At 36.6% G+C, this 21024-nt stretch overlaps 1 protein-coding gene across 1 annotated transcript in view; it reads left to right on the top strand.

Moving 5' to 3' along the window:
- The window catches only part of PRKCI (protein kinase C iota), a 67913-nt gene extending 50001 nt beyond the window's left edge, over positions 1–17912 (top strand). The window contains exons 11-18 of the mRNA XM_034998795.1: positions 835–921; positions 2746–2881; positions 6191–6278; positions 7540–7665; positions 8220–8299; positions 10604–10693; positions 11075–11190; positions 15287–17912. Coding sequence (XP_034854686.1) covers positions 835–921; positions 2746–2881; positions 6191–6278; positions 7540–7665; positions 8220–8299; positions 10604–10693; positions 11075–11190; positions 15287–15374 — 811 coding nt within the window. The 3' untranslated portion in view covers positions 15375–17912. The remainder of the gene's footprint in view (positions 1–834; positions 922–2745; positions 2882–6190; positions 6279–7539; positions 7666–8219; positions 8300–10603; positions 10694–11074; positions 11191–15286) is intronic.
- Positions 17913–21024: the final 3112 nt, after the last annotated feature.

Genomic DNA, 21024 nt, shown 5'->3' on the forward strand with positions numbered 1-21024 from the left:
CATTTTAACATTGGAGTGGCATTAGGAAATTACCCACTTTAGGCAAAAAAAAAAAAAAAAAAAAAAAATCAAGTCATAAATATCTCCAAGATTCTAGTTTTAGTACTTAAAGTTTCCTAAAGTTTAACTAGAGGGAGAAATCCTAACTTCTTTACCTTAAGTGACAGTTGAAAATGACTTATCTTGCAAATGCTAAAATTGGGGTGAGAGTGAGAGGCTCTGGATTGCTAGTGGTACTACTTTCAAATAGAAGACACAGTTTACACAATTATGCTGGTTTATTTTCTTGTATCTTCTGTGATTAAACAGCTTTCGACTCCAACTACCCTTTGTTTCCACCAAATTCCTGGAATGTTTGTTAAGGGTAAATCTATAGAATGCTCTCTATGTTGTAACTGGTCTCTGTAGTATTTAAAATGCAAAGTGACAGTGCCTTATTTTGGATCTTGGTTTCATGTGCTCTCTCCTGTATTTATTTATTTTTTTTAAGCCTGACATGTAAAGTTCCTGGATTTAAGCCTTGCTGATTTTCTTTTCTTTTTTTTTTCTTAATTAAAAAATACTTTTTTCCTCTAAGTTTTTATTTAAATTCCAGTTAGTTAACATACAGTGTGATATTAGTTTCAGGTCTATAATATAGTGTATCAACACTTTCATACAACACCTGGTGCTCCTTGCAAGTACCCTCCTTAATCCCTACCACCTCTGCCCCTGCCCACCTCCCCTCTAGTAACCATCACTTTGTTCTCTAGAGTTAAGAGTCTGTTCCTTGGTTTGCCTCTTCCCCCCACCCCACATTCATTTGTTTTGTTTCTTATCTCTCCTGTGTTTTAGATTGTTCTTTGTCATAGAGTATGTAAATGGAGGAGATCTAATGTTTCATATGCAGCGACAAAGAAAACTTCCTGAAGAACATGCCAGGTAAATATGTACTGTTTGTGTTAGATTTTTGCTGGAGGTGGGGCTGGGTGGGGGGAGGGTTGGGGGTAGGGAATGCTATGGGACTTTTTATGTGCCACTGGTTGAAAAGATTAGATAAATTATTTATTTTGATGCTAGTTTTTTGTAAGTCATGTAGGGGCTAAGCTAAAAGTTAGTTTACATTATAATATATATTAATATAAGCAGTTGAAAAGTATAAACAGTGTTAAAGGGAGAACCTTTAGTTTACTAAACCCAGTTATTTGAAAATACTTTGTCTATTCAACGTCCACAACTGAAATAATTGATGAATTTACACTTATTCATCTAGGGTTTGCAGTGATCTCTGACAGTTTTTCATTGATTCTTATTCATATATACTAGAGTAATAGAACAATTCCTTTTAAGCTATTATGTAATTCTGACTATTCTTCCTGTAATTATAATTTCTGAATTTTTCTGCCTTTGACTTGTTTTTTCTCTCATCTCATGCCTGTCGATAAAAAAGAGAAAAGATCATTAAATATTATTTACTTATTTATTTTGTGTCTTTAATTTGATATTATTATATAAGACTGTAAATTGCTTATATGTTGGAGGAGTTAGGTGGGGAAGGATCATGGCCTTGGATAAGTTTAATTCATCTGTGCCATGTATTGCTTTGTTTTTACTCAGAATTAGGAATAATCCTCACCCTTTTGTGTTCCATAAAAGTAATGCCAAAATGAAGCATATGAGTTTGTATATGCATGTAATAGGTTAAAGATATTATTTTTATAAATACTTGTTTCATGGAAATCTTGCAAGGACGTTGATTATTTCTTGTCAAAAAGAGATAATATCCTTCAATTTTATAAGGTAGAAATTGTACTAATCTAATCTTGGACGAAACTGTGTTTTGTTTTGTTAATTTCCTGTATTTAGTCTTTATTAAATGATCACCCTTTATAGCAGAGCCACAAATGATATTTCTAATTGTGACCATAGCCTGTATTTGTTCCTTGTTTGTTCAGTGGGACTTGGGGAGAGTAGTTTCTACTGTATTCAAGTGCCAGTTCTGGTTTTATTTCATCTTTACTTTTCTGGGAACCAAAGTGCAAAATAAAGGCTTAGGTTCTCTATGCATAGAATTAAGTAGCTGAGAAGGTATGTGTTAAGCACCTCGAACCATGATCATGGTAACATTCACCAAAGTAGCCATAAACCAACTTGGGTGTTTCGTTTTCATTATTCAGGTCAAAAGTTCTCATTATCACCAATGAGTTAGTTAGTGGCAGTTCTAAAAAGCTCTTTAATATTAAATGGTATGGTTGTAGAATAATTTAATTCCCTCTCTAGAATTTTGGTATGGATTTTATAGTTTGAGTAGAACTTTTAGTATTTTTTCTATTCTAGACCAATCAGTGACTCTTAGCATTTGGGGAGAGCATTGGTCTCTTAGAGAAGTGATGAAAGCTGTGGAAACCCTATAGAAGCGGTATAAGTACTCATGTACATACCACCGTGCCTCTGGTTGTAGCAGCAGAGGTCTGGCCAAGGACCCAGATTAAGAACTTCTGTTCAAGACTTGCAAATTAATAATTTTATGACAAGTACGAGTTTCATGTAGACTGGAACTTTTAATTTTAACTTTTAATTGTCTTCTGGGCTTAGATGTTTTAAAGTGGTACTTCAATTTGTGTTTTGGTATTGTTTCTAAAAACATTGGGAGAAAAAAAATCTTTTGACATGATTTTGGTGTTTTCATCTGCAGGTGGGGGTAGGACTTCTAGAAACTTACCACAATTTAAAAATTTGAATCAAATAAGTTATTTTTCATTTTAGATTTTACTCTGCAGAAATCAGTCTGGCATTAAATTATCTTCATGAACGAGGGATAATTTATAGAGATTTGAAATTGGACAATGTATTGCTGGACTCAGAAGGACACATTAAACTCACTGACTATGGCATGTGTAAGGTGAGGGAAATTTCTAGTTAATCAGAAGATCTCAGCAGCTCATAAAATTGTTTTGGTAAAATAACAGTATTTAAAGTTGAGGAAATGACTGCTACTTTGGGATACTTTTTGGGATTTTAGCACAAGGACAAACATACATACTTTCTAACCATTTACAAAATTCCGTATTTTCTGTGAGTGTTATATGTACTATAATAATTTCTTTTTATTGTCTGTAACTTTTTATCTTGAATGTTGTGATACTATAGAAGAAAATTTGGAAATAAAAATTGTCTGCAATCCCATGACTTTAGCATAACTACTTGCATGTCACCTTCCAGTCTTTGACATTTAATTGTAACTCTTGATAATGCATTCAAGATTTTCCCAGGAAGTCTATCATTTTTTATATTTAAGGTTTAAATATCTGACATAAGGTACAGTAGAACAAAATAAGAATTTCAGTTACTGTCAGGACAATATCCTTTATTTCTTGGTACTTTATTCTTTTTGTAACAGTGTTTCATTTAAGGGTCGAGTGTTTTTGCACAAAATGTGTAGGGAGCTACTCTCCTTGTTAGAAGTAGCTGGGGCAGAATTATCCTCACACAGTAATATGGCAACAAGCAGGGGCGCCTGGGTGGCTCAGTTGGTTAAGCGACTGCCTTCAGCTCAGGTCATGATCCTGGAGTCCACATCGGGCTCCCTGCTCGGCTCAGAGTCTGCTTCTCCCTCTGGCCCTCCTCCCTCTCATGCTCTCTCTCTCTCATTCTCTCTCTCGCAAATAAATAAAATCTTAAAAAATATATATATATATATATGGCAACAAGCATGTAAATGTATGAATTACACTCCCCCATTCACCTGAGGGAAATGCCTCCAGAGGTTGGAGATTATTTAAATGTTAACATTAAGACACTCTAATAGTATTGAAGATTTGACCTTATTATCTGTTCAGCAACATTAGAAAAGAAAATCTTTACCTAAAGTGTTTTTGCTTTTAGGTACAAAACTCAGTCATTTATCTTTTTTTTTTTTTAAGATTTTTTTTATTTATTTATTTGAGAAAGAATGAGAGAGAGTGAGCATGAAAGGGGGGAGGGTCAGAGGGAGAAGCAGACTCCCTGCTGAGCAGGGAGCCTGATGCAGGACTCACTCCTAGGACTCCAGGATCATGACATGAGCCGAAGGCAGTCGCTTAACCAGCTGAGCCACCCAGGCGCCCCTCTCTGTCACCTTTTTCCCCCAGTGGATTTTTTTCTTATTTCAAAAGAAAAATGACAATAATATAAAAGTCTTATAATTTGTCAAAGGAAAATAAAGCTGAACCACAACAAAAAAACATGAAGAATGCTAACCTTGTTACAAAGTATACACATTAAAACAATAATGAGACTTCATTTTTGCATGTCAGATACTGGTTTTTAAAATTATAATAGTCTACTTACAAGAGTTTAAAGAAATGGGTATTCTCCTGTATCAATGGTGAATGTATGCATTGTTACAATCTTTTGGAAAGTAGTTGGTGGTGATGTATCAGAAATCTTAAAGATGTACAGCCATACTTTTTTATCTAGTACTTCTGCCTCTGGGATATTCTGAGTGAATATTTTGGTCTATGAGGAAAAGTTTATGACCAAAGTTTTTTATTATAGTTTGTGATAAATATTATATATAATCTACATGGCCACTGGTAAGGAGAATGATTAGGGAAATTATGGCATGACTACAGAACAGAGCATTATGAAGTCATTAAGATGTTTACCAAAAGTTCATAACAATGTAAAATGTTTATAATATCACATTAAATAAAGTTCTAAAGTAGAGCATTGTCTAATTCTTTATGTGTTGTTCTGTTATGTAGCATTACACATTTGTTTACTTTTACATATTTTTTAAGTTACTATAATGGGCATGCATTACTTAAACAATGAAACTCATGAAAATGAATTGTCTTTCTCTTGCTTGTTTAATTGTATATTTAATATTATTTGTCTTGTTTTTAAACTATCTTTTTATTGTTGATTTCTTATTTAATTGCCTTGTGGCCAGCAAATGGTATGAATGATACAGGTTTCTTTGAAAATATATTGAGGTTTCCTTTGTGACTTAGCATTTGATCAGTATCCCACATGTACTTAAAAAAAGATATATAATCTCTTGTTTCCATGCAAGGAGTCTCTCTGTCCTTCACTCTCTTTCTTTCCCTCCTCCCTTTCTCCTCACATGCACATAGATTATACATATTCTCTAAGTATATATATTATATTTAGCTCTAGCTTTTGTCTAAATCTTTTTCTGCTTACTAAATTTTTTTGTCTGTATGATATATCATTTTCTGATACAGATGTGTTAAAATCACTTGTCATGATTGGGGATTGTATTATCACTTCAGGCTGCTGTATCAATATACTGTAGACTAGGTGACTTAAGCACCAAACATTTATTTCTCACACTTCTGGAGGCTGGGAAGTCCAAGATCAAGGTACTAGCAGAACTAGTGTCTGGTGAAGGCACTCTTCATGGTTTGCAGATGTGTCTTCTTGTTGTATCCTCACATGGCAGAAAGAGAGAGAGGGAGCTCTCTTCTTCTTATAAAGACAACTAATTCCATCAGGATTAGGCTCCAACCTAATGACCTAATTACTTCCCAAAGGCCCCATCTCCCAGTGCTATCACATTAGGGCTTCAGCATATGAATTTTGGGGGCATACAAACGTTCATTCCATAGCAGGGATTGTGAAATTCTCCTAATTTATCTATTTTTACTCTTTGTGTTTTGAGACTGTGTTGTTAGGTGCATGCAAGTTTCTTATAACTTTTTGGTGATTTTTCCATTGTCATTGTGTAGTTTCTCTATTTATACACATTAGTATGTTTTGCCTTAATTTTTTCAATTGAAATACAAAACAAAAAAATGTATGCCTTAGGAAAAACAACCAGAAGGAAAACATCATTATGGCAGCAGTGCTTGTGTTAGGAGATGGGATATACAGTGCTTCTTTTCTTCATAAAATATGTTGATTCCTTTTACTCATACAAGTTAAATTTTTGTATTAAATTTTTACTTGATTATAAATTATTTCAAGTGCAATTTTTATCTTAACTGAACTCTGCCAACATCTAATGAGGACAGGTTTTCTTTAAGCTATTTAGTGGCAACCTGTGATTTTAATAATATGGAAAACTGCTAGTGGTATTTTATTTAAGCTTAATATATTACCTATAGATGCTGAGCTTATATAATAGATGAAATAAAAGAGATGAATTTAGAAGATAATTTTCTATCTTATTATATCTTTTTTTTCTTTTCTTTTTTTTTTATAAAAGGAAGGATTACGGCCAGGAGATACAACCAGCACTTTTTGTGGTACTCCCAATTACATTGCTCCTGAAATTTTAAGAGGAGAAGATTATGGTAATAAATAAATAGGTGGCATTTTAGCTATGTGCTAGATGAGTGGTTAAATGTGGTACCAATTGCATTATATTATACTGTAGTATTTAAATACTAATCTTATTAATATAAACTTTCTTGATCCCCTTAAAACCTACATGAAAACCCTAGTATGAAATTGGAGACAGTAGGATCTTAGCAGTATTTGGGGGTACAGATTTGAATAATATCTTATTAATGGCAACACTAAAAGTACTAGGCACTAATATAAGCAGTTTACACATATTAATTAAGCCTCTCAATAATCCTAGGAGGTAAGCACTGTTAATTCCCATTTTACAGAAAGTTTAAATAACTTGCCCGAGTTCATACAGCTAGAAAGTGGCAGAGTAGGGATTTATATTTTAGCCATGTGACTCCAGAGTCATGAACCCTTAGAAGATTGTTCATATTTCCTGGGATGTTTCCTCCAGGAATCTGAAAAATGAGGGAAAGATTGTGAGGGTGTTATAGATAAGAGGGTGACTGCTTGTCAGGAACCAGAGGATATATTTATCTTAAGAACACATTTGACTTCTTGGGTTCTGGCCCTCTGATTTCAGCAGATGTAAAGGAGGATGGGTACTTCTGACAGCTGTTCATAATCTCATTCCAAGGTCCTTCAAGGATCTTTAAGCAGCTAGCAGAAGATCAGGTTTCAGACCAATGAAAGTTATTCTCAAGTACAATTTAATTATATCCTCAAAAACAACATGTTAGAAACAGATCATGAGTCTGAAATTGCAGGCATATTTGGGAAAAGAAATTTATGTTTCATTTCCAATATTTTATTTTTTTAATTTATTTTTAAAGATTTTATTCACTTATTTTAGGGAGAGTGAGAGAGAGATAGCCTATGCAGGTAGGGGGAGAGGCAGAGGGGGAGGGAGAGGAAGAGGGAAAGAATCCCAAGCAGACTGCACTGAGCCCGGAACCCGATGCAGGGATCAAACCCATTCCCTGAGATCACGACCTGAGTTGAAACCAAGAGTCAGGTGCTTAACTGACTCTTGGGTGTCCCTCCAATATTTTATTTTTCAAGTTATCTTTTAGTTACCTCCCCTTGTTGATAAGTGAATTATTCCTGTAATCTTCGGTGCCTACCATGATAGTTATAATGCATTTAGAGTTTAGGTTTTCATTATGTTTATTTTTTCATTATATAATAAAATGAATCTCAAGTTACTGACTTTCAAGAATGCAGAATAGATAATTTGTTGCTTCAAAAATTTCTTTTTTGAAGGTTTCAGTGTCGACTGGTGGGCCCTTGGAGTATTAATGTTTGAGATGATGGCAGGAAGATCTCCATTTGATATTGTTGGAAGCTCTGATAACCCTGATCAAAACACAGAGGATTATCTCTTCCAAGGTAATTTACAGTATTTTACAGAGATTCTCTGTGAATAACCTATTCTAGAGCATGAATGAGGATGGCTCACGTTTTTACTTTGGGTAAGAAAAAGGAAAATAATTTGGACAGTGTACTTCTTAATATGTGAGTCTTAATTAAAAAAAAATATATCTTCCTACCTCTGTACTTTCAGTCCATTTGCCAACTATTTTCTCATACTCAAAAATATAACAAAGAGGTTCATTCAGATTTTATACCACAGAGATTGGAGGAAGGAATCCTGTGGCTAGAGAGGACAGTCTTTTCACATGGACCCTGTGAGTGCATAAGTCCAAGAACAATATGGAGAAAAAGTAGGGTACCAAGAATATAAGAGGATCAAAAGGTGAAAAAAAAAAGGGCCCACGATTAGAAATACAAAGAATCGTACTGGATAAAAACAAGCAGACGCTGAAGTGATATATGTAATGTCTTATTTTTTCTGCTAGAATGCCTTATGCACCTCATAATAAAAATGTAAAGATCGAAGCCATGTAAAAGTTAAATATAATGCCATAATTTTATCTTTCTAGTTATTTTGGAAAAACAAATACGCATACCACGTTCTCTGTCTGTAAAAGCTGCAAGTGTCCTGAAGAGTTTTCTCAACAAGGTATAAATTGTGTATAACAATCTTTAGTGGTTTATCTGTATATAATAAATGAAACTATAACTAGAGGTTCAGGCAGTGTAACATTCCAGAACATCAGAGTATATAATTTTTAGATCTAGAATTTGGCTCTTCACCAGAGGGTAATTTGACAGCATTAGATCCTGAGATGAGTTGTCCTTTCCATTTCGGCAATGTAATTCACCCCCAGCTATATACTACGTATGGTGTTTTTAATGTAAATGATATATATCATGTACACAATTAGAGAAAAATTACAATCTTTGGGGATAGCCGCAATCGTACTTATAGCTCTATTATTCAGTTTTCTCTGGGTTATTAGTCATAGAATCTCATTACTTACTGAGCACTTGGCAGTAGTGTTTCCCGTAGATTATCATGTCAAAAGCCCTAGATAAAATTCAGAAGAAATGAAATGCTGTCACTGGTCTTAAAAAATCTGAAGACCATTCAGTTATTTGTTGTGGTCAGTAGGTTAGAAGAGTTTTAGGACCTAAGATTATGATTCTGAACAGTTTTTACTCACAACACTTCTAACACCAGATGTGTAGGTTTTTTCCACACCAACAACCAATTCTCCCAACTCTCCAGACATAGTGGGGGTCCTACACAATTCATTTTTTTTTCTGACACTAACTACCCAGAGTTACCATCAGATTCCAGGGGTTTAAGGGCTCAGTCCCACAAGACTGTCTTCACTTCAGATGCCAGTCACAAGTACCGAGTACCCACACTTCTGTGTGACTTGGTTACAAAATTGGGGGTTCCCACAGCCCTCCCACTTCAGGTTCAGTAATTTGCTGGAACGGCTTACAGAACTCAGGGAGATAGTTTACTTACTATCACTGGTTTGTTATAAAGGATACAAATGTACAACCAGATGGAAAGATACCCAGGGTGAGGTCCAGAGGGATCCTGAGCACGGGAGCTTCTGTCCCTGTGGAGTTGGGGTACACCACCCTCACAGCACATGGATGTGTTCACCAACCGAGAAGCTCTCCAAACCCCAGGGTTCAGAGGGTTTTGTGGAGGTTCCGTGACATTGGCATGATTGATTAAGTCACTGACCATTGGTGATTGAACTCAATTTCCAGCCCTTCTGAAAATGAAAGTTACAACTCTAATCACATGGTTGGTTCTTCTGGCAACCAGATCCCATCCTGAAGCTATTGCAGGCCCACCAAGAGTCACCTTACTAGCATAAACTAAGGTATAATCAAAAGGGACTCGTTATGAATAACGACACGTCTGTGACTCAGGAAATTATAAGGGTTTTAGGAGCTCTGTGTCGGGAACCTGGGACAGACCCCAGATATGCTTCTTATAGTATCACAGTGATCTTGGCAGTCATAAATCTTAGTTTAAATAAATTGTAGGTTAGACAGTAGGTTGGTGTGCATTTACCTTCTAAGGTACATATAGATAAGATAATGATGAATTTTAATAGAATAAGTTGAAGCTTTTGAGTACTTTATATGAAGAAAGATTTAAAATGGAAATCTAAGTATTAACACACTGAGAAATGAAGGTGAGAGGTTTTAATATTAAATATCTTTTATTGGAAAGGAAAATAGTAACATGTTCTCATTCACAGTAATGAATAAGCTATGACTTTTTATAAGTTGCAGCCCCTTCTCAGTCCAATGGTTCACATAATGGTTGTATCACTGTTGTATACAGATTATGGTTTGTTGCTGTAATTGGGCATTGGGCTTTTAAAATGAGCCAAGAACAAACTTGTAAAGTTTGGGGTTTGTATATTTTGACCAGCACTCTAATCTCTGCCAAAGAAATATCAGGGTGCTGCTCAAATGATTCTGCTGCTTTTCTTTTTTTTTTTTTTAAGATTTTTTTTTTTCTATTCATGAGAGACAGAGTGAGAGAGAAAGGCAAAGGGAGAAGTAGGCTCCCAAGGAGCAGGGAGCCTGATGCGGGACTCGATCCCAGGACCCTGAGATCATGACCTGAGCCGAAGGCAGACGCTTAACCATCTGAGCCACCCAGGCGCCCAGATTCTGCTGCTTTTCCTCCCATTTTCTTTAGCAAGGAGTAGTGACCTATGTCCACTATAATCACATGATAGCTAGAGAGAGCCATGAGGAAATCTTGTCACAAGCTTCAGATACTCATTTAAGTCTAGTGTTGTACTATGTAGAAATGAAAGGTAGACCATTCTGATTTCAGATATAAGGTATCATGTAATAGACACGAAACCCAGGTCACAAAGATGACTTATTCTAAAACATGATATCCACCTACTTCTTGAAACATTTCTTCCCACCGTAGGACCCAAAGGAACGATTGGGTTGTCATCCTCAAACAGGATTTGCTGATATTCAGGGACACCCATTCTTTCGAAATGTTGATTGGGATATGGTATGTAAATTTTCATTGTTTTCTATGTTAGGTTTCATTATTATCTTGGGCCAAATTTTATTATCTTAAAAGAATGTTGAAAAACAAATATATCACAGCTTTAGTAATAACTTAAAACCACTCTCTAAAGTGCTTTTTTAAAAAGCTTTTAAAACAGTAAAAGCTTAGAATATTAATTTAATGGAGCAGGTTGTAATATTAGTAAGGCCTGCGTCAGTGTTCAGTTTTGTAAATGATTTTCATCCTTGTGAATACTGTAGAGCCATGGCTGAGAACTCACGGGGATAGGCCGAGGAGGCATCTGAGGGCAGAGGAGAAATGTAGAGGTGGAATTTTTCTGAGAACGTAGGCTTGAGCTGTCATCTAATATGTCTTTCCTAGATGGAGCAAAAGCAGGTGGTACCTCCCTTTAAACCAAATATTTCTGGGGAATTTGGTTTGGACAACTTTGATTCTCAGTTTACTAATGAACCTGTCCAGCTCACTCCAGATGATGAGTAAGTAATTCTATAGACTGAAATATTTCTAAAGTTCTTTGAAAGTTTCATTGTTAGTGGCTACACAGTGCTTCATTATGAGATTATAATATACTTTACTTAGCCATTCAGTTACGGGATTATTTGAATCTATGAGACTCTTATAAATTATAACAACTGCCCTCTTCTACTTTCCCTTCCGTGCCTTATCTCGAATTCTCACGACAACCTTGTGAATCTACTTATTGTCCTCTTCGTCTTACAGGCAAGGAAACTGAGGCTCGGAGAGGGGAAGCAGAGTTTTAGAGTTGCCAGGTGGCTGCCAGGCAGCGGCGTCAGGACGCAAACCCCAGTCTGCCCAAGTCCACGCACTTGCGCTGCCCTGGACTGCCCTGTTGTGCAGGCCGCCATCTTTGTCAGAGTCCCTGCGTGTTACCTTGAGATAGATTCCTCGAAAGGGTGTTAGTCCAAGGGGATCAAATGTTTCAAGCTCTTGATATGTATTGCCCGACTGCTTTTAAAAAGATTACATTACCCTACCAAGTCCAGCCAGCAGTGAGCTGACATATTTTTTATGTTTATGTTGAATCTTTTAAAAGTAGGGTTTAGAATAATTTGGGGACATTTGATCATTTACCTGTCATTACAGATTCGTTCTCTGATCTCGAGGAGGCCCTTCCTCCTCGGCAGTATTTTTACTCACATCTTGTTAATTCCTACCACATTCTTCGTGCCAACTGTTCCAGACTGTCTCGAAATTTCAGAAGCCTTCAGTCCTACCCCCACGACCCCCACTGTTAGTGGATCAGCCTTGCCTTAACCTTGACTGCAAGGATGGGGACCCCGTCCCCCTCCGGTGGGAGCTTGCTCCCTTTTCAGATCTCACCAGACCACCTCGAGGCTCACAATTGCTCTCTTACCTCCTCTTCCTTCTTCCCTGCGCTTGGGTGTCCCTCGCTTGCAGGGGGTGCCCCGTGGCCCTAATCTGTTTCCTTAGCTTCTGCCAGGATCTCATTTTGTTAGTTACGTCCATTCCTCTACCTCCTTTAATTTCTCTTTCCCTGCTGCATTTCTGCTACTTATCAACATGCCCAGAAATCCTAGTTTTTCCCCTGAATCTTAGCACATCTTTGAACCATCACATTTTCTTCCTTCATTTTTTCAAAATAGTTAATAGAATCTCATGGTAAAAGAGAAATAGATAAGCAGTATCTCTCTCAGACTCCTTGAGAATAGTCAACGTTGACTGGGGCTTTCTTACTACCGGCACTTTAACTCCTTACAGTTTAACCTGTTCCTTCAGCGTCTGAAGGTTGCATTGACTGGTTAATTTCTGACTTTTAAAGCATATTCGGAGCAGTCCTCATCTCCCCTGATGTCTGTACGGCATTTGGCACTCACGGCCTTGCTTTGTTGGCACTACCCCTCCTGGTTTTGCTGCATCTGTGTGACCACTTGTCACCCCTTTTTCCCTGTCCCCAGTGAGACTGGGATGTTCCACAGTTCCGTTCATGACAGCCTTCTCTTTGCTATATGCAGTTTGTGCCTTGGAGAGTTCAGCCAGCCCCACAATATTGATACCAGCTATTTAAATGACGCCCAGCTAAACTGGGAAACAGTTGAGCAAAAGGCAGTGTACTAAGTACTAGACATTCAAAGACGATTAACATGTAGGTGGGTCTCACAAAAAGCTTACTATTTACTAAAGGAGAGAGAGGTGTACCAATATAATTACTTCTGACAGCGTCATGTATTAGAAAGAATACCAGATTCGATCAAAGGACAGGAATTTGAGTCCTGACACCACCTCTTACCAACCGGGTAACCTGGGTTTGAATTTCTTTCTTTCTTTTTTTTTTTTTTTAAGATTTTATTTATTTGACGCAGAGAGAGAGAGAGCACAGGCAGAGGGAGAAGCAGGCTCCCCACTGAGCAAGGAGCCCGATGCAGGACTTGATCCCAAGACCCTGGGATCATGACCTGAGCCAAAGGCAGATGCTTAACGACTGAGCCACCCAGGTGTCCCTGGGTTTGAATTTCCTAACTTCTCTGAGCCTGTTTATTTTCTTACTGCCTCCGTCACAAGGCCACTGTGAAGAATAAATGAACGACGATTCTGAAGCACCTAGCCTCCACCCAGTATCTCTTCTGAGCTGCATTTCTGTCTGCTTGTGTAAACATCTCCCCTAGGTCGCCAGATAAGCACCTCAAACATACAAAATCTAAAATACCTTTAGTAATGACTCTTGAGGTTCCTAGCTGGGTCAGCCAGTGGAGCTTGTGACTTGATCTCCGGGTCGTGATTTCGAGCTCCATGTTGCTTATAGAGATTAAAAAAGAAAGAAAGAAAAGAAAAGTAATGATTCTTTATGGTCTCTTTTTCTGTTGTTCTCAATCAGTTCCTTGTTTTTATTTACCCTTTTCTGCTCATTATGCTATCACGTATTCGTTCAGATTCAAAATGTCCGTGATTATTGACTCTTCCTTTTTCTTAACAAACTGTAACATACTCAGCTGCCAAGTCCTTGTCTCTTTTCCCTTTACTTCATTACTCGCATCAGATCCTTCATTTCCATTCCCATTGCCATGAGTCTAGTTCACATCTCTTTTAGATCATACCCAGAATATTACACTATCCTCCTCATTGGGCACCTTCTTTGCTTTGCCACCCATTCCACACATCTCAGTAGCACTCCCTTGTCGGAAGCCTCCAGGAACCTCCTGCTTACCTAGCAGATAAAATCTGTCCCCTTGGCCAGCAGTGCTGGCCTCCCACCATCTCCTGCCTGACCCCCCGGTCGTCTCTCGCTGGCTCTAGCACAGATGCTGTGCTCTGACCAGTCTCCGTTACTGTGTGTCCTCTGGTAGAGTGCTCTGACCTTCGCTCATGCCGCTCCTCTGTCAGCACCCTTCATTTTTACGTACGGAGTCTTCATCTGTCTGAGCTACCTCAGATGCAGCCACATCTTTGATGAATCAAGGTGAACCTCTTCCGTGTAAACAGCACCGGCTGCTTTGAGCTAGCCATTACCTTCCTTCCAGATCATCTGTCATTTGACATGCTTCTGTTCCTGTGCTTTCAACTCTAATAAATTACTTGCATTTTTCGCAGACCCAACATCATCTTTCATAATTCCGTTTGGTAAGTGTTTATACAATGAATGCTGGCATTCTCGATTTCTCTAACTAGAAGTCACCCCCCCCCCCTTTTTTTTTAGAACTGTGGTTAGATCAGGACTTAGCTGTCCTGTATGAAATTTAGCAGGTACTGCTTTCTCTTGTAGATTTTCATTATACGAGATACCTTCCCTCCTTAAAGGAGGGGACTATATCCTGTGTAACTTTGTGCTCTGCAGTACGGTGTGTGCATTTAAGTATTAAAATATTCAATAGTACTACTCTTATTGCATATTAAAGTAGAAGCTTAGTGTAGCAGAATGCCAGCGTCTCTACTACCTCCCTGCAGTATCCGCTCCTTATTTCAGGTCTGTGTACCTGTCCCTATTGCCTTTTCCTTTCAGTTAACTTCTCCTGGGCCTTGTCACCATCTTCCTGTTGAGGTGATGACTAAATTGAATGCTAATTCAGACCTGGATGTTTACCTATAAATACGAATGTTCAGGTCAAAAGTTAAAATTAACTAGACTTGTGACAGTTTGTGACTTTTTTATTCCTAGCCTCCAATTTTGGACCACCTTTTAGTTCCAAACTTGCCTGTGGGATTGTTAGTCTTATTTTCAGTATTCTTGATTCTTCTAGAAAATGTTTTGGAACTAATCTAAACACTTAAGAGATTTTTTTCCCCCATAATCTATGTAAATTAGCCTTATTTTTTTTGTTTTTTTGTTATTTTTTTTTCTAAGATTTTATTTATTTGACAGCACGAGCTGGGGGGAGGGGCAGAGGGAGAAGCAGGCTCCCCACTGAGTAGGGCGCCCAACGCGGGACTCAATCCCAAAACCCCAGAACCTCATGACCCGAGCAGAAGGCAGACGCCCAACCAACTGAGCCACCCAGGCGCCCCTGCTTTTTTTTTTTTTTTCATTTTATTTTACCAATTAAGTAAAAAGTTGAAGAAATCTAGATTATGAAAATTAATTTATTCTTCTCTCAACAGTGACATCGTGAGGAAGATTGATCAGTCTGAATTCGAAGGTTTTGAGTACATCAATCCTCTTTTGATGTCTGCAGAAGAATGTGTCTGATCCTCATTTTCCAACTATGCATTTTGCTTGTGTTGCCATTTAATGCATGAATAAACTTGTTACCAGCCTGGATACCATGAACCATTTTATATTTTTCACCTACAAAAAAGCACTCAATATCTTCTGTTATTGGCTGTAAGAGTCAATTATTACATCTAACTATGAAAAAGAAAATGAAACTAGTTTCCAGACAGTCGTGTCAACACTTAACTATACTGGTAATCCAGCAGCCTACTGATGAGTAATGAAGTCGTCCTTTTGTTTAAAGGAAATACTTACACTGCTTTTAAACAGCATATCCGTTGCATTAAGGCACCTGGTGGGATTACGTCGTAAGCCTCCCGTGATTTTTTTGTCATTCTTCATTCACTTCATCTTGAAGTGTTTAATTTTGATATAAAAGAATAATTCAAAAAACAACAATTTATTATATTACCTATTACTTTCTGAGTTGTGTTTAAAAATTCAGTTGTAAATTTTATTGCCTTGGATAATTAAATTATTGATTTTTAAGGCAACAGTTATTAAACTGGTAATCAAAGATGTCGTTGCTTGCTTAGAATTAGGGATACAAATTCTCCTTGAGGGAAAAAACAGGCATATTGTATTAAGTATCAGATTCCAAATCATTAGCTGTTTTTGAAAAACTGATTAGAGTGATTTCTTTAGTATATGGGCATTAGCTTCTGAGCTTACCCCTTTAGCCAGAACTTTAACTGGAATGTTAATAAATGTCACTCAAAGAGCCCAGGATGCATTTGAATGTAGCATTTTTCAGTATATAGAAAGGAAAAAAATAGAAATTTAAAATAGATACCGAAAAGTAAGATTGTGAGATTTATTTCCTTATTAGCAAATCCCACAGTTATTTTTTGTGATTTGGTTTAGATAATAAGGAAGCAGTCATTATCAGACTTGTAAAAGCATTCCATTATCCAGTGGAGACAGAACGTATGCTATTTTTTCCTTATAATTTAGTATACAGAAAAAGTATTTATCTTCCAAATAGTGTCTTAACCATACTCACTTAAACATACTCACTTCTTCACCAAAGCCCCATTATCCATACTTTTGGACCCTGCTTATGGAGTCTTCAGTGAAACTTTTAAAAATAAGGTACACATGAATAAATATTAAGGACATGCACATACATACCCCACAGTTCCAGCTCCTTAAGTGAGTTTTTATTAAGTAGGTAACACATGTAAAAAGTAGAATACATTTCAGGGGCAGAGTTCTTCAGATTATTTTTTATTAATATTAGTGTTTAGCAATTTATTATTTAAAGGGATGCCAATGATAGCATCTGTTTATTTTGAATATTTTTTTAATATAAAGGGATGTAAAAAGTAACCATAATCATCTAAGTTACTGTCTAATCTTAGTAAAATTGAATTTTGGGGAAAGCTATCTAGTCTTAAATTTAGAATGATTTAAAATTTATAGGCATTTAATAAATTATCTCTTTTGGATGCTACATTTTATTAGAAATGTAATTTTTCTGAAGTTTCTGGCCATATACTCATTTTTCTTGAAATAACTAAATCTGAAAGCAATGAAAACCTCAAAGGAAAACGTTTATATACATTCCCATGTTTATGTAACAGGTATATATGTTTTTCTTAATACCTGAAACTTGTTTAAAGAAACAGAATTCACTGCAAACCATAAACTCATAGAAAATTCGGACATATCAGAAGTATATTTATGATCTTGCTTTTAAGTGGTACTGTTTCCCTAGGGCATTAGTTCTCAAATTTTAGAATGGGGAACAATCACCTGGGATATTTGTTTAAAATGCACATTGCTGGGCCCACCTTAGAATTCTTTCGGGTCTTTGGACCTTATTTTGAGAAACACTTTCTTTGAGCTATTCTTTTATTTTGTCCTGTAGTTATATATTAGAATATTCATGATAAGTGTTGAGAAAGGGGTAGGCAGTGAGTTACTATCTTATCTACAATTTTAAATAAATTTTGAATGACTTCTTCAAGTTAGATATCTCCCCTCCCCCCAAAATCCCATCTATTTTCTATCAGTAATGTTACAAATGATGAACATTTTTCTGTGATGAGGTTTTAACCATTATTCAGGGTGGTCTTTTGTTTTTAAATATTTTTTTTAACAAGATTTACCATGTATATTTTATACAAAATTGCATTACAAATATGTTTTTAATTGTGTTCTGTTTTTTGTAGTTTTTAAGTGCCATGCCAATTCCTTTTATATTATATAGAAGTTCTTTCAAAATACTCAACGGGAATAAGGCAGTTGACAGAATGGTTGGAATTTTGGTGTTCTAAGAAAAAAACTTATTTTGCATAAGCATGTCTGTGGTCAGATCATTTTATGTGTATGCAGCCTGAATTGCATATCCGGTATTATGCTTGTTTGGTACCTGTATATTTACTTTTTAAATTTTGTTCTGTTTTGATTTTTGTCATGTAGAATACTGCCTTGGTCATCATAATGTAATCTGTATTTGTGTACCCTTTTTTTACTTTAAAATCTTTAAATAAAATGTTTAATACTCACCAAGACTGGAACAGGTTTAATATGTAGCATTTCAGAAATTTGCGTAAGCACAGGGTGCATCAAAATTTGTTCAAGGAGGAAAGTAGAAATTTTAGAGTTTGGAATTTTGCTTTACTTAAAGTAGCATTCTGGTAGTGCTAATGCCATATCACAGACGTTCATTCATAAAATATCGTTCATTGTATTTTTAAACTCACTCTTCTATGCATCCCTGCTTATTGGGAAACAAATTAGTAAAAAAATCAGCTGTGAACATAGAGCATTTTAACTAGCTTTAAAACTGAAGCGAATTTAAACAGATTCAGAACAGGTTATTCCCAAATTATGTTGTACAGTGACTTAAAGTTCCAGAACTTCTCCTTTCTCGGATGTACCTGGTGTCTATAAATAAAAGGTATGAGCCTGGCGCCCCACACTTAACAAACCTCTTTACCATAACTTAATGTCTCCTTCCCTTCACCAGGAGAATAAAATCTTAAGTGCCTTTACTTTTTTTCTTCAGTGGACTTCTCAGAGAGCTAGTGCTTATATATTAAAACCACCAAAGACTGATCTCCTGTGTCTTATTTTTTTAAAGATTTTAAAGTAATCTCTACACCCAACATGGAGCTCAAACTTACAACCCTGAGATCAAGTCACACACTCTACCAACTAAGCCAGCCCCACACCTCCTGTGTCTTATTATTTTATCCGAATTTCAATTCTTCCTTAAAATGGAGTTATAGACAGTATTAAGCTCTGCTCAAGCTAGCCCCTGTATCAAATCATAAATTTGGTTGTTTTCTTTGAAATAGTAAAATCCCAAAGCAGAGTCCAAAGAGGAGTTTGAAGCTCTAGGGAAATTGTGCAGTAAGGCGACCAGTTTCTCCCTGGTAAAGCCAATCTCCAGTTTTTAACATTCAGCAGCTTGGTTTCTGGACAACACCCAACAGTGAGTTGTTTGGTATATTGATGGCCTGTATCTCCCTAGATTTACCCTCCTCTGCCCTAGTGCTTAAGGGATCAGTTAAGACCCAGATAGTCCGAGTAGTTGGTATCTATAGTTTACTGTTTCAGAATATACTGTAATTTACTATGCACGGCACTAAAAAAGAATCTCTGGCCTTGGCATTCAAGACAGAGCATGGACATGCTGAGAAAGATGTTCGTGTCTACAACAAATAGTCCAATGAGAGGAGCCAAATAAATGCAATAAAATCTACTCCTAATAGTTTATCAGCTTCACCAATGAAACTTGTCTGAGTTTTACTTGACATTTGTATGTGATTTATGCTAGACATTTTTCAGATGTATGGTAGATTCCACAAAGCTTTCAGAATTCATATATACACAATAAGAATTCATTTATAAACACTAAGAATCCATATATATACATATATGCACTTGTATATTTACATTTGATTGTTTTTGGCTCTTGTGCCCAGAAATATGAATGGGAATGGAAGACAAAATTGTTAAATGCTTCTGCTTAGATTGGATTTTGTACAATTCATCTTTGAAATTTACGATGAAAATGAATCTGGCTCAGAATTTGAGAGTGATTTCCGGCAGTCAGTCCACCTTCATGTAGCAATTTGTGCCTTACTGGCATTGACATGATTTTTACTCTAATTACTATTCTTAATGTTTTTATTGAAGAAAATGAAATTCTAATTTTTCTAAGAGTTAAGTGATTAATTACTTGGTGTGATCTTTTATAGGATGTCTGAAATTTAAAACCCATGCCAGATGGATTTGAGGTTTGAGAGAGCTTTAGCTTTTTTTTTTTTTTTTAAAGATTTTATTTACTTATTTGACAGAGAGAGGGAGAGCACAAGCAGGGGGAGTGATAGGCAGAAGGAGAAGGAGAAGCAGGCTCCCTGCTGAGCAGGAAGCCCAATGTGGGGCTCAATGTGGGGCTCGATGAGGGGCTCGATGAGGGGCTCGATCCCAGGATCCTGGGATCATGACGTGAGCTAAAGGCAGACGCTTAACTGACTGAGCCACCCAGGCGCCCCAAGAGCTTTAGCTTTTCATTGACAGTTTAGCTGATCAGAAGCAAATTCTAATTATATGGGAAAATCCGTTAGAAAAGAAAAAAGCCAGTTGAAAAGCTCTACCAAAATCCATGAAAAATTAGATGCTGCTTTTTTTTTTTTCCATAAAAGGTAAGTGCTGGGTTTCTAGAGGTAGTGACACGAAATGAGATTTAAAACTTACATGATATAAACTGTCTGCAATGTGGGTGGTTATACTTGGTGACTTTTTACATTATTCATAACATATTTAGGGGAAAATCAGGTAAAGGTAGTTAAGTACAGGAACCTATTTTAACTCACATTTTATGGCCTTTTACAGAACATTTTCTTTCTAAGCCAAATTTTTTTCTTGGCACTCTAGGTTTTTATTTAAAAGTCAGGTTTTTAAATTTAAAGATCATGAAAGGATGTGCATTTGTGAACAGTTCGAAAGTTTACCCAGTTTGAAACAATATTTCAGTGAGGAAATCTAAGTCACTGTGGCAAAGACTTGATATTTTGCTAAGTTATTCCTTCTTTAAGTTTAAATTTTTAATTATATTTATCGGAGGCGTTACAATGTGTCTAAGCACTCTGTCAATTCCGCAGGATTTAGAAACATTTTATTATGAGGAATTTTTTGTGATCTAAAGAATAAATGCGTTCAGAAAAGTTGACGTAAGTTCAAAAGAAAAGTCTGTGTGCATGTTATCCCTTTAGGTAGGGGATATTTCCTATGATTAAAATAAAGTTAACATTCTCCCCCAGGCAGTGAGGTCTGAAACACATGGGAGGGAGAGACAGCCGTATATCCGTCTCTCAGAATGGTGATTCTCTTTGCTTTACCACCACCAGGGGCCAGTCTGTTGCTGTAATCAGGTCAGAGTTACCAGCACCTTAGCCCTCTGGAAGAGGCAGTATGTTCACTGCAAGCCAGTGAACAAGAGGTTCCAGGATTTCATTGGTGCTAAACATGTGTATTGTGACTTTACAGAACTATCAGAAATCAACATTTGAACTGCTCTTCTGTGGGAAGTCTCAAATATGTTATCTGGGAGGCTGGTAAGTTTTCAGAGAAGTGCTTTGCCTCCTGGTGTCAGAACTTTTAGATCTATTAA

The sequence above is a fragment of the Mirounga leonina genome, unplaced genomic scaffold, assembly GCF_011800145.1.
Source record: "Mirounga leonina isolate KUSES-001 unplaced genomic scaffold, KU_Mleo_1.0 Mir_115, whole genome shotgun sequence".
In the NCBI taxonomy this organism is placed as follows: domain Eukaryota; kingdom Metazoa; phylum Chordata; class Mammalia; order Carnivora; family Phocidae; genus Mirounga; species Mirounga leonina.